The 13,233-nt window shown below is 36.5% G+C and overlaps 1 protein-coding gene across 7 annotated transcripts in view; it reads right to left on the reverse strand.

The window, feature by feature from the left end:
• Positions 1-13,233, reverse strand: part of EIF5B (eukaryotic translation initiation factor 5B) — a 69,344-nt gene that overhangs the window by 35,153 nt on the left and 20,958 nt on the right. For 6 of the 7 annotated variants that reach the window (XM_019931161.3, XM_019931165.3, XM_019931159.3 and 3 more), the window contains 6 exons: positions 9,939-10,064; positions 9,753-9,837; positions 8,407-9,082; positions 7,085-7,302; positions 6,526-6,676; positions 183-278 (listed from right to left, as the gene is read on the reverse strand). In XM_019931161.3, coding sequence (XP_019786720.1) covers positions 183-278; positions 6,526-6,676; positions 7,085-7,302; positions 8,407-9,082; positions 9,753-9,837; positions 9,939-10,064 — 1,352 coding nt within the window. Of the gene's footprint in view, positions 1-182; positions 279-6,525; positions 6,677-7,084; positions 7,303-8,406; positions 9,083-9,752; positions 9,838-9,938; positions 10,065-12,448; positions 12,493-13,233 lie in introns of all 7 variants that reach the window. The other variant, XM_019931162.3, reaches the window with a different exon arrangement.

Consider the following 13,233-nt stretch of genomic DNA (forward strand, 5'->3'; position numbering starts at 1 on the left):
GAACCATGGCAATGGAGAGAGCAAGACTGGTCTCTATCCCCAGGAATGTTCATACAGCTTTCATCATCGGGAGACTATTTCTTTAATATACACACCTCCAATAACCACTGGACTTATCAATGTGTGCTTACGAAAAGGCAAACAAAACTGTTTCTAAATCACAGGCTATTTTGTATGCAAACCTTTATTTTCCAGCTGCTGTGGTGTTTTTTTCTTCTTTTTATCTTCATAAATTGGCCTCTTCTTTGGCAAAGAGTCTTTTGATGGCACTTCAACACCTGAGGGATAAAAATGGAAAATTTCAGGGTTTATACTACTTGCTTGTCACCTAAGAAATACTACTTAAGAAGATAACATTTTATTCACCTCAGAGATGCATACCCTAAAATATAAAGGAACATTCATGGAAAACCCTCTTTTGTAATGTAAGGTATTTTAAAATTTATATACGTTTAAATTCCATTTTTTTGGTGTCCAGTTCTATGACTTTTGACAAATGCATGTAGTTATGCAACCACCATCATAATGAAGATGCAGAACAGTTCCATCACCCTGTGCTGCTCTGGGAAGTTAAACCCTATTCACATCCTTATGCCCCTGGCAGCTACTGATCTGTTCTCCAACCCAAAACATGTGCTCTTTCCAGAAAGTCACAGAAATAACACTTTACAGTCTGGCTATCATCATAATGGATTTGAGTCATCCTCGTTACTATATGTACCAGTACTTCATTTCTTTTTATTGCCGAACAGCATTCCATTGTATGGATGTACCACAGTTCCCTTATTCGACAGACAGCTGAAGGACACTTGAGTTCTAGTTTTTGACAATTATGAATAAAGCTGTTAGGAACATTTGCATGCAGATTTTTCTGTGAACATTTCTCTGGGGTAAATACTGTGGAGTGGGAATGATGGGACATTAAGATAAATATGTACAGTTGACTCTTGAACAACATGGGCGTCAGGGCTGCCAACTCTCCGCGCAGCTGAAAATCTGCATATACCTTATAGTCAGCCCTCCGTATCCATGTTTCCTCCATATTCATGGTTCTGCATCCTCAGATTCAACCAATCACAAATTGTGTAGTTACTGTAGTATTATTGGAAAAAAATCCACCTATTAAGTAAACCCACACAGTTCAAACCCGTGTTGTTCAAGGGTCAACTGTATTTAAATTTGTAAGAAACTGTCAACTGTTTTCTAAAGTGGCTTTACAATTCTGCATTCCCACCAGTAATATATGAGAGTTCCAACTGCTCTTACCAGCATTTGGTAAAGACAGATGTTGGGTTCTTTTAAATTTACATATTCTAATAAATGTGTAGTGATATCTCAGTGGTCTTAATTTGAATTTCCTAATGATGTCGAGCAGTCTTTCCGTGTGCTTATACTGAATAGTTTCTTGGTGAAGTGTCTCTTCAAACTTTTGCCCATTTTTAAATAGGATTGTTTTTCTCATTGTTGAGTTTCGAGTTATCTTTATATATATTTTTATGCACACACACACACACAGTTATCACGTATGACTTTCAGGTATTTTCTTTGAATTCTCTCAATGGTGTCTTTTGCACAGCAAAAGTTTTTAACTGGACTTCAATTTTATAATTTTTTCCTTTTATGGATTATGCTTTTGAAGTTGTAACTAAGCACTCCCTGCCTAACACAAACTCACAAAGATTTTCCCCTATGTTTTCCTCTAAAAATTTTTTTTTTTTTTGTGGTACACGGGCCTCTCACTGTTGTGGCCTCTCCCGTTGTGGAGCACAGGCTCCGGACGCACAGGCTCAGCGGCCACGGCTCACGGGCCCAGCTGCTCCGTGGCACGTGGGATCTTCCCGGACCGGGGCACGAACCCGTGTCCCCTGCATCGGCAGGCGGACTCTCAACCACTGCGCCACCAGGGAAGCCCTAAAAGTTTTTAAGTTGTATATTTTATATGTAGATCTACAATCCATTTTGAGTTAAATTTTATATAACGATTGAGATTTAGGACTAAGTTTTTTTGTTTTGAGGTTTTTTTTTTTTTACACAATGTCTAACTGTTCCACTATCACTTGTTGCAAACATCATATTTTACCTACTGAATTGTCTTTTCCTATGACAGAAAAAAAAAACCCTGACCATACGTAGACTCTATCTGTTCTATTGATCTATTTGTCTATCCTTTTGCCAGTATCACACTGTACTGATTACTGTTTTTACAGTTAGTCTTGAAATCAGATAGTGAGTCCTCCAAGGTTTGTTCTTTTTCAAAAATACTTTGGCCATTCTAACTCCTTTATCTTTTCATACACATTTTAGAAATAGCTTATAGATATCCACAAAATATTCTGCTGCAATTTTGACTGAGATTGCACTGAATCTACAAATCAGTTTAGGAGAACTGATATCTTAACAACATCAAATCTTCCAATCCATGAATGCAACATCTCTCCATTTACACAGGTCTTCGATTATTTTCGTCAGTGTTTTATAGTTTTCAGCATATAGATTCCACAAATACTAAGTGTTTCAATTACTTTTATGGGGGGGGTACTGTAAATGGTACCATTTTTAATTTTTACTGTTAATTGCAAGCATATAGAAATACAGTTGATATTTGCATACTGGTCTTATCTATAATCTTGTTAACCTCACTTATTAGCTGTAGGATTTTGTGGGGGGTAGATTCCATGGGATTTTCTATGTAGACAACTGTCATCTGTGAATAGACAGGTTTACTTCTTCCTTCCAGTCTACATGCCTTTATTTCTCTTTCTGCCCAATTGCCTGAGTTAGGACATTCCAGTGCAATGTGCAATGATTGTGATGAGAGTGGATATCCTTGCCTAAATCACAATATTAGTGTTTATTAGTATTCAGTCATTCACCAGTAACTGAAAATTGTTGTATGTTTTTTGTAAATGTCTTACATCAGGGAAGGAAGTTCCCTTCTATTCTCAGTTTGTGAATTTTTATTATACGTGAATGGTGAATTTTGTCAAATGATTCTTCTCCATCTATTGAGATGATCATGTAGATTTTCTTCTTTAGTCTATTAATATGGTGAACTATTTATTTATTTTTAAATACTGAACCAACCCTGCATTCCCAGGATAAAACCCACTTGGTCATGATAGATTAACCCTAAATATAAATATACGCACATAAACATAAATATTTATAAAGTTGACCCTTGAATAACAGGTCTGAACTACACAGATATTTATACTCAGATTTTTTTCACTAAATATGTATTATATTATAGTACTAGAAGATCCACTGCTGGTTCAATATGTGGACGTGGAACCGTGGATACAGAGGGCCGACTAGAAAATTATACACAGGTTTGTGCCTGCATGGAGAGTTGCCCCTAACCCCTAGATTGTACAAGGGTCAACTGTACTGCTGGAATCAAACTGCTAATATTTTGTGGAAAAATTCTGCATCTTTGTTCATGAGGGATATTGGTCTGCAGTTTTCCTTTCTCGTAATGTCTTTGTCTCACTATGATATAAGGGCATGCTGTCCTCATAAAATGAGTTGGGTAGTTCTGGAAGATAATGTTCATAACTAGCAATATTTCTTCCCTAAATATTTGTTAGAATTCCCAAGTGAAATCATAGAGGCCTGGAGTTTTCTTTGTTGGAAATTTTTTTTTAACTTAGATAAAATGTCAGTAGATATAGGAGTATATTTTTTAAACAGGTACAGGACTACCCAGGTTATGTATTTCTTTGCATGTTGGTTGTTTGTGTCTTTTAGGGGAATGTGTACTTGCTATATGCTTAGTAGTTACAGGCTAAAGGCTATGGAACAGACTAAAAAGGTAACCTGCTACACAATTCAGCGTAATTATCCGAAAATATCTGCAGATACACTAAGAACACATTTTGAGCTCAATTAATAAGTTTTATATTATTCTAGGTAATGAATGTGGTAAATAATATTTACCTAACAAGGCAGCTTTTAAAGATATGGTGAGACGTAGCATGTAGTATCTTTTCAATGAATGCACTTGTGGAGGGCCGTTAATGTCAGGTTAAGAAGTTTGGACACTTTTATTAACAGACAATAGGGAACCCATAAGAGGGCAAAAACTGAGCAACACTATGAAGAATAAGAAGAGAGACTAGGGCCAGAGATGCTACCTGAGAGACCATCTCTTCCAAGCCTGTCCTAAAGATTGATGCCAAGTTCACAATTTTAAATGATTTTCATCTAAACTTGTAAATACAAGTCAAGCTACTCCATAAAACAGCATTTCTGAGATTGGCAAATTACTCCCTACGTGGTCCTATCCCAATTTCTCCATGAGTGCTTCTAGCCTGTCAGATAGCCACAAGTCAAATCTGATATTTGGGTGCTAGTTGTACTCGAATTTGTTCTTTACTTTTGTTTTTTAAAAAGCTATATCCCCAACTGAGAATAAGACTTTCTGAAATCTAAGTACTGTGTTTCTCTACATTTACTGCTCCCAGCTGACCATATAATGCATAACAAAGAGCTGGTCACACAGATCAATTAAATCTCAGTTCTAGGTCCTTGGACAAGCTGTTAAAGTTTTCTGAGTCTCCATTTTTTCATCTATATGATGGGAATGAAGATATTTATGAGGAAATAATGTCAAAGGTAACATCAGGTATATACTAAATACATAATACATGGTAGCTCTTACTTTAATTATAGCATAAGCACGAAAATTACTATAATATAAAAATCTGTGGAACGTAAGGACAGGACATTAAGAGAGGTCCCAAAATATTCTTCTCAAAGGAGCAAAGACACTATTTTAAATCATCTTACCTGTCAAAAACATAAATGATTAAATGCTCAGATTATGGTCTCTAAACTAAAAGGAACCAAGGTTCCCTGGGTAAACAGTTGATTTCAAGGTCTAGAGGAGAAAATGTGCAAGATGAGCCTGGGATATCTCGTGGTGTTAGAAAGCAAGGAAGAGGTCCAAGAATACAGTAGTCAAGTGAAAAAGTCACAGGGACCAACCTGAATGACTTCCTGCTAGCCAAAGATGGTATAATTTGAGTATCAAAAACATAAATGGGGCTTCCCTGGTGGCGCAGTGGTTGGGAGTCCGCCTGCTGATGCAGGGTTCGTGGGTTCATGCCCCGGTCTGGGAGGATCCCGCGTGCCGCGGAGCGGCTGGGCCCGTGAGCTATGGCCGCTGGGCCTGCGCGTCCAGAGCCTGTGCTCTGCGGCGGGAGAGACCGCGGCAGTGAGAGGCCCGTGTACCGCAAAAAAAAACCAAACCAAAACAAAACAAAACCATAAATGACTTTAGGAGATGAAAACATATCAATTATATAAAACTCCATTAAGATAAAATGATATACATCCAAAGCAAAATTAAATTCTAAATTTAATACTAAACCTCCACTGGTCACCTTTGGAGGTTAAGGGGACATCAACTTATTATTTTACAAATTAGTAAAGAAAGGGAAAGAATTAAGCATATACTCTGGTTTTCCTGCATGAACTGTATTTCAGGGAAAGCTTTTCTTTAGAGAAAGATTCTAGCTAATAAATGCAGAAAGAATGACAGACTATCACAATTCTTTAATTCCTAACAAAGTACTGGATATAGGCAATGATCACCAATTGGAATTAAAATTATTAGATGAAAAGTCAATGAAGAACTTTTCTAATGGACAAGGCTGCCAATAGCTAAACTCACTGATCAATCTTGACATCACCAGAAGGCAAGCAGATCACGTGCCTCCTCACATGAGGCACTTTAGGTGGTAAAGCACCATTAAGAAGTAGCCAAACTGCTAGATCTAAAAAATTACAAGGTATAGAGAAATAAGTTAGCCAACACCAGGAGAATGCAAATAGACAAATCCAGGATAGGAGAAATTCTAGGAAAACATCCAGTATCTTCAACAAATAAATCCATGCCAAAAATAGGGGTGGTACTGGTATCAATGAGAGACAGACATTATCAACCAAATACAACACATGAATTTAATCTGGATCCTGATTTGAACAAATCAATTATAAAAGACATTTTGGAGATAAGTGGAAAAAACTAGACAGGGACAACATCAAGATATCAAGGAACTTTGTTTAATATAATAATACATACTACACTTATATTAAAAAGTAAAATGTCCTTATCTGTTAGGTATACACACTAAAGTAAAATGTGAGTAAACCCATAATGGCATCTGGAATTCACTTTCAAATACTCCAGGGGAAAAAAGTGGGTGGAGGGGGGACAAAACAAGAATGGTAAATGGTGATAATTGTTGAAACTGAGTGATGTCTACACGGGGACTCATTTTACTATTTTGTATTTTCATTTACAGACATACTATCATTTACACACAAATTTTTACCACAGTATAGATGTCATCTCCCTAAATAATGAAATTATCTCACCTATTCCTTATATTATTATTGGACTTTTTCACAGCATTTTCATAGAATTCTCCTTCTGATTCAATTCTCCTTTTGACCATTATAGAGATATAACTGCATGAGAGAAGTTTCTAGAGCATTCAGTTAATTAAGAACACCACCTACCCTGAGCTTGTAGAAGTTTAAGGGTAGCTTCGGCTCTGGCTCTGGCTTCTCTCTGGGATTTAGTTAAAAGTTTCCCTTCTTTTTTCAAGCGTTCTTTTCTTTCCTTTTCTTTTTGCTTTTTCCTCTCTCTTTTTTCTTGTTCCAATCTTTCCTATAAAAGAATATGCATCAGACAAAAACTGTATTAGCTTAATGAATTACAAAATTTAAACATAAACAACCCAAATTTCTAACAAAGCTCTTGAGATACATGCAAAGTATTATGTTAGGAGCTTCCAAATGAAAGTACTTTAAATGTTGTACATAATGAGTATTAATTAGTATCACATGAGAGTCGACTATGTGTTGGCAATGATGCACAAGCAACTCCTGTCTGTACCTGAGGAAATAAGGTAGGATTTTCTCTACCCCTTCATCTTATTATTTATATCTGAACAATAATGTAACTGAAATACCATACAACTAAGAAATTTTTAGAATTAGAAAGCTAGAGATATTTTACGAGAAGCGGATTTAAGTAAAATACCAAGTCAAAGTCAGCAGCTTCACAATGACATACCTCTTCTTTACGCTTGGCTTCCAATTCTTCAAGGCGTTTTATCCGTTCTTCCTCTTCTCTCTTCTGTCTTTCCTCCTCTTCTTTAAGCTTAGCCAGAGCTTCCTGCATAGCCTTAACTGTGGCTTTGCTAGGTCCTTTTTTCTTCTCTTTCTCTTTTTCTTCCTTTTCTCCTTTCTTTTTCTTCTTATCTTTTTTCTTTTTGTCTCCTTCATTGTCATCTACCAAAAAAGAAGAGAGGCAAAGAATATTTTTAAAAGTTGTTTCCTACGGCAATGGTAAGCAAACCCCAGAGTGCAGGAACCATAATGGGCCAGGGCTGATGCCAGCAGCAGGCTAAGGGCTTTGGATATCTAGGCCCCCTGAGCACTTGAGTAACCAGAAGAGCTCCAAACAACCCAGTTGGCCTCCTTAGAAGCCTACAATGCTGGTGCTACTCTGAGTTGTCCTGAGGGATTCAAGAAGATGTGAGGATCCTGTCATCAGGGAGAAGATATACAGTACCTAACGTATCTTCTAAATCCATGGTGTCTGAATTCATAAATTCTGTAGCTAGTTTTGCTTCTGTAAGATGGGGATGATAAGAATGATGCCTACCTTAAGGGGACAGACATTAGAAGAATAAAATACAAAACTATAAATATATTCCAAGAACTCTATAGCATTATGCTAAAGAATTAAAGATTATGAAGCTACTTTCTTGATGGTTCTCCTCAAACATGTCCAGACAGTAAAAATTTGAGTGGTTAAAAAGCTATGTCAATTTTCCCATTAAAAGTTTTCTAGTCTAAAGAAAAATTATATAAGTCATTTGATCTTTGTTTCCATTCTGAATAAGGGGGAAATTTAACTAGAAAGCTTCTTTTTTGCTAATTGGTTCTGGTACAAAAAAGTGCCTCAGTATTGCTTAAAAGATGTTAACTAATTTCGGCATGTTACTTTTCCATTTCATAGACCAAATTAGGTTTTTAAAAACAGGAAAGAATTCAGATATTATCTCACACTGAGGCATCAAAAGGAAGAGTAAATTTTTCATTAGGCAACTTCCAGCCTTCATGAGCAGCAAAAAACTGTTTTCCACGGTGAAATTCCGTAAAAATCCTAGTGTGTGCACAAATCATTTGAAAGATATTTTATACTACATACATAAATGTTTAACAGTGAAAATCAATTAAAGGAGTACTTAGACCTAATTTTAAGTTTCTTACAATTTAGTACCTTTATAAGCAAGGACAAACAACAAAATGACTTTGGGGCATAATAATCAAAACTTAGGCTGATTATGAATCCAAGCCTTTTGCCCTTTCCTCGATATTATTACCAACCTTCTGCAGCTGTGGGAGCCTCTCCTTTCTCTTCAGAGGCAGGAGGTGCTCCAGAATCAAGAGTCACTTTGGATTTTACAGCTTCCTCTTCAGATTTCCTTTGAGATTCTTTTGGTTTACTCTGATCCTTTTTACCAGATTCTAGCTCTTCTTTTTCTTTCAGCTTCCGCAGTTTTGCCTTTTCTTCATCCCGCTTTTTTCTCTCACGCTCTTTCTTTTCTGCCTTCTTTTGAGCCATTGTCTTAATTTTGAAGGAGGAGTCGTCATCTTCATTCCCACTCTCTACATTAGGACCTGGCTTATTTTTCTGATTCTTTTTCTGTCCTTTCCTGGACTGCAAAACTTCATCTGATTCATCACCACTTTCACCAGAAGAATGTACTCTCATACAATCTTTAATTCTTTTACTGTTATCCTCATCCTCTTCTGACCCATCCTGCTTCTTATTCGATTTTTGAGCTTTCCCTTTAGCTTTTTTGGAGAGTTTACTAAAATCATCATCATCATCACTCCCAGAGTACATTTCCATTTTGGGTTTTGCAGTCTTTTTTGATTTTGAATCTTTATCTTCCAATTCTTCACTATCATTATCTTCAAAACTTTGTTTTTTGCCTTTCTGTCCTTTCTTTTTTTTATCTTGTTTTGAGGTGAATTCATCTTCATTATTTTCTGTTGGCTAAAAAATTTCCATTGTTAGAAATATTAACAGAGTTATACTTTATTTTTTTTATTAATTGAAACTCCTCAAAGTCATGTACTTCGTTAAGTACACATGGAAAAATTATCGAAATAATTTAAAAATAAAGTTGTTTTTACAAGAATATAAAACTCAAGCAAGTACCAGAAGCTAGCCTAGGCCTCAGGTACATCTCATAATCACTGTAAATTTCAGAATCCAGGCACTCTGAAGCAAACACTAATCACCAGTCCACATTTATTACCTTCTTCAAATGGCATAAAAAGCCTAAGGGGAAAATTGAAAGAAAAAATATCCATCCCTCTCTCATTACTCTGAGGCTTATCCAATTTCAAAGGATGGAAAGAAGTATCAATAATACAGAAAACTGCGGGTAGAGTTGGGAAATGTTATATTTCCAAATGCACCAATTTTATAAATAGACAACATATCACAAAATACCTTTAGATTCCCAAATAAAGCATCTTTATATTTGTGAAAGGTTTTAAAATGCATTATTGATTCCCTAAAAACTGTTTTCCCCCTTTGGCATCAAATTTTATGGAAACTTTTAACTAACACATATATGTTGCTCAAAGGTTTCCAAAAGCAGTCCCTAAAACTGGAGCTACGAAGAAGCATAAACAGGTAACAACAATCTGTATTTCACCTTTGCTGTAGCAGTTTCTCTGTCAGCTTTGATGCCTTGAGCTTCCCAAGACAATTCTTCCAGTTCTTTCAGGATATCGTCTTCACTAGAAATGGATTAAAATATATTTTGAGGTACTGTATTAGTTTAATAAGTAAATCTAGTACGAAAGCTAATAAAAATCAAATATATTTAAAATATACTTACTCAAAATCTTGCTTTTTTTTCTCCTTTTTCTTTTTCCCCTTTGCCTTTTGAGGTTCCTGTTCCTTAGCAGCACCAGCTCCTTCTATTTCTGCAGCCAAGGCATCGAGATCAATGTCATCCTTGGCACTTAAATGAAAACACAGAAGACCTAAATGTTACTCCAGAGCAAAATAATCTGTCACATTCACTTACAGAGAATTTTTTTTTTCACTTTAGCCTTTTTCATGCATTAGCAGCCCACTGAGAAAAATCACTTGGCAAGTTCTTTCATGACAACACTTGAGTTATAACTACTCATAAGCCTCTCTGTATCTGCTTCAATAAAGTTTGAGTTACACTCAAACCCAGAAAGAGTTATAATGAACAGCTCCAGGAAGAAAATCTAGGTAATCAAGAAAAGGAAATTCATGCTTGTATTCAAGTAACCCTAAAAAAGAAAAAAGAAGAAAGAAAGGAAAAGAAAAGGAAATTCACTTTTGTTGATACCAAAGTTTTTTTTGTTGAGTGTCTGAATGGAATTATTTATAAAATGAAGAAAAGTTAAAAGAGAAAAAGATTCTTATTATTTGATTATCAATAACACCTAAATCTTTGGAAACCTTTGCATTTTTACTTGCAATAGCAAAAATTTTAGAGCTGAAAGGGACTTTCATCTAGTCTCTCATTTTACCAAAGGGAAAACAAGATGCACAAAGTTTGAATGCTTTCAGCAAAACATCACCACACATCCAAATCTAAATAAATTAGGAATGATTCAGTAAATAAAATACCCCAAAATCCAGAACCAAACCTGGTCACAATCTTTTACATTCCTGGTTTCATTTCTGGTTCCATCCCACAATGTCCTCCATCTACCAATATTACTTGGAGTAATAAACCAAACTAAGTTCCAGTTAAAACCTACAGAAAACAAAGAAGGTCAGTCTGAGATGTACAAGTAGAAAAGGTGTATGAATTCAAATAAATGATACAATCAGAAAACAAAGACCTCATGCAACAGAGCCTCCACTGGTGGATGCCTTGTTGTGAAGATGCTTCACTTCAATAAAGATAATTCCTAATATGATAAACATAAAGATTATGTAACAAGACACGGAGGACACAGAATTTATCCTCAAGGAGCTTCACAGAAGAGACAGAGAGAGAGAGAGAGCAAACGAGTAAAAAACCAGAAATTGCAAAATGCTAAATGCCATGAATTAAAGGAATTTAATGCTTTTACAGGTGACCAGAATTGAAATGTGTTCCCTTTTGTCCTACATTTTAGACAGTGTATTTAAGGGGGATCATAGAACACTGAACCACTGTACTGGTGGTGACTTCCCAAAGCACCAAATCCAGAATGAGAAAGTCAGACACTTCCTAGCAGAGGAGAAACCTAGACCCAAGTTACTGAAGGAGAAAAAGGAGTTAACCAGGCAAAGAGAGTGCATATATCAGACACAATGAGCACAAAAACCTAAAGGTAATACATGTATGGTGCCTCAGGAGGACTCATTAAAAGGTATCTGAATCAACTGAGAAGCTTTTTGTAGGTTACTGATTTCTTGAGCCCACTCAAGCTAGGGAACCAGAAACTGGGGGTCGGAGCTAGGCAGCGTATTTTTAGCAATCTTTCCAGGTCAGATTTGAATGGTTTTTCTTTCTTTATAAATGAAGAAACTGAGGCACAGAGAACTTGTCCAGGATCACACAAGGCAGAGATGGGATTTGAACCCAGGAAGTTCTGATTCCGAAGTCAAAGACAGTAACCCTGCTGGCATAATCAAATTTGCATTTCAGAAAGCTACCTCTGGTATAAATGATAGGGCAGAATCCCAACTAGTCAAGCAGCAGGAAAAGGTAGGAAGCTTTTCTAGCTAGTTGGGATGACAAACACACATCTGACTTGCAGCAGTGGCAGGCAAGATGAAGATATATGAATCAGATAAATACTAAGGAGATCAATCAGCAACACAAATGACCAACTGGTTGTATATAGAAAGGGGGAGGGAAGAATCAAGGATAATTCTCAGGTCTCATCAGGTAACAGAAACCTTAGTCTGGCCCAGCATCAACCATCCGGCCCAGCAGCATGAGATCAACCAGTACCATCTCCAAAGGCAGCTCTGCCAATATTCCACACTACAGCAGATTCCGAGACAGGGTGACAAGGGAAGGTAGTTAATGATCGATGCTTGGCACCTCACCTCCAAAAACTTGCCAGTCCTCATCTGACTCTATTCACCTCATAAAAATAGTCTGTGATTTGCTATACTGCCACAGTATTCATTAACAAACATCTCCAGAATAACAAAACATTGGACTACATCTGTATGCTGCTGAGTTTGAAAAGCTCTTCCGGCTAGTAATAGAAATTAACAGCTTCTGAGTGCTTACTGTTTATCAGGAATTGTGCTGACCAATTATTAGACATACTGTATGTCATTTAATCCTCAAAACAACTCTATTAAATTAAGCTTAAAGATGATGATACTTTATAAAAGGCATCCAGCTAGAAAGTTACATACCAGGAACTCAAGCCCAAATCTGACACCAAGATTGTACTGACTTCCTAGAAAATGGGAAATACAGTAATCAAGTTTCTGAAAATTATTTGACACAGCTACAAAATATATCAATGATATAACAACATGCTTAACAGTCTTACCTACCATGGTTTCTAAAGTGTTCTTTCAATGTGTACTGAACTTCCTACCCCTGATTCAAGAGAATGTCCTAAAATGTCAACCATATTACAAAAGTTCATGAAAGTGACACATAACATCAGTTATTTAACTTGAGACTTTTATACTCTACCTACATTTCAGCCCTACTTTTCTACCTACCCATTACATACTACAGCTTAAAGATTTCAGTAAACCAAGAGCCAAATCTACAATCCAGTCATGCTGATAATGAAAGCTTTAAAACCTTTAAGGAATGTGTAAGAGTATTTTTATGTAGGTACATCTTTCTGCAGATCATTTTTCCTTTATCAAAGCTACAGTATTCTTACTAATATTTGCCCTTCCAGCCCCAATCCTTTATTCTAAACTTACTGCAGACTTCCAGAAATAAAAGGCAATTTTCTATGGTATTCAACTCAGTGTTTTCACAGGCCACATTCCTCCATCATCAGGACAGAAAAAATGTTATAACTTAATGGCCTTTAAACAGTGAAGCTATTGGGACTTCCTTGGTGGCGCAGTTGTTAAAAATCTGCCTGCCAGTGCAGGGGACATGGGTTTGATCCCTGCTCCGAAAAGATCCCACATGCCACGGAGCAACTAAGCCCGTGCGCCACAACTACTGA

Source organism: Tursiops truncatus, chromosome 14, assembly GCF_011762595.2.
Source record: "Tursiops truncatus isolate mTurTru1 chromosome 14, mTurTru1.mat.Y, whole genome shotgun sequence".
In the NCBI taxonomy this organism is placed as follows: Eukaryota; Metazoa; Chordata; class Mammalia; order Artiodactyla; family Delphinidae; genus Tursiops; species Tursiops truncatus.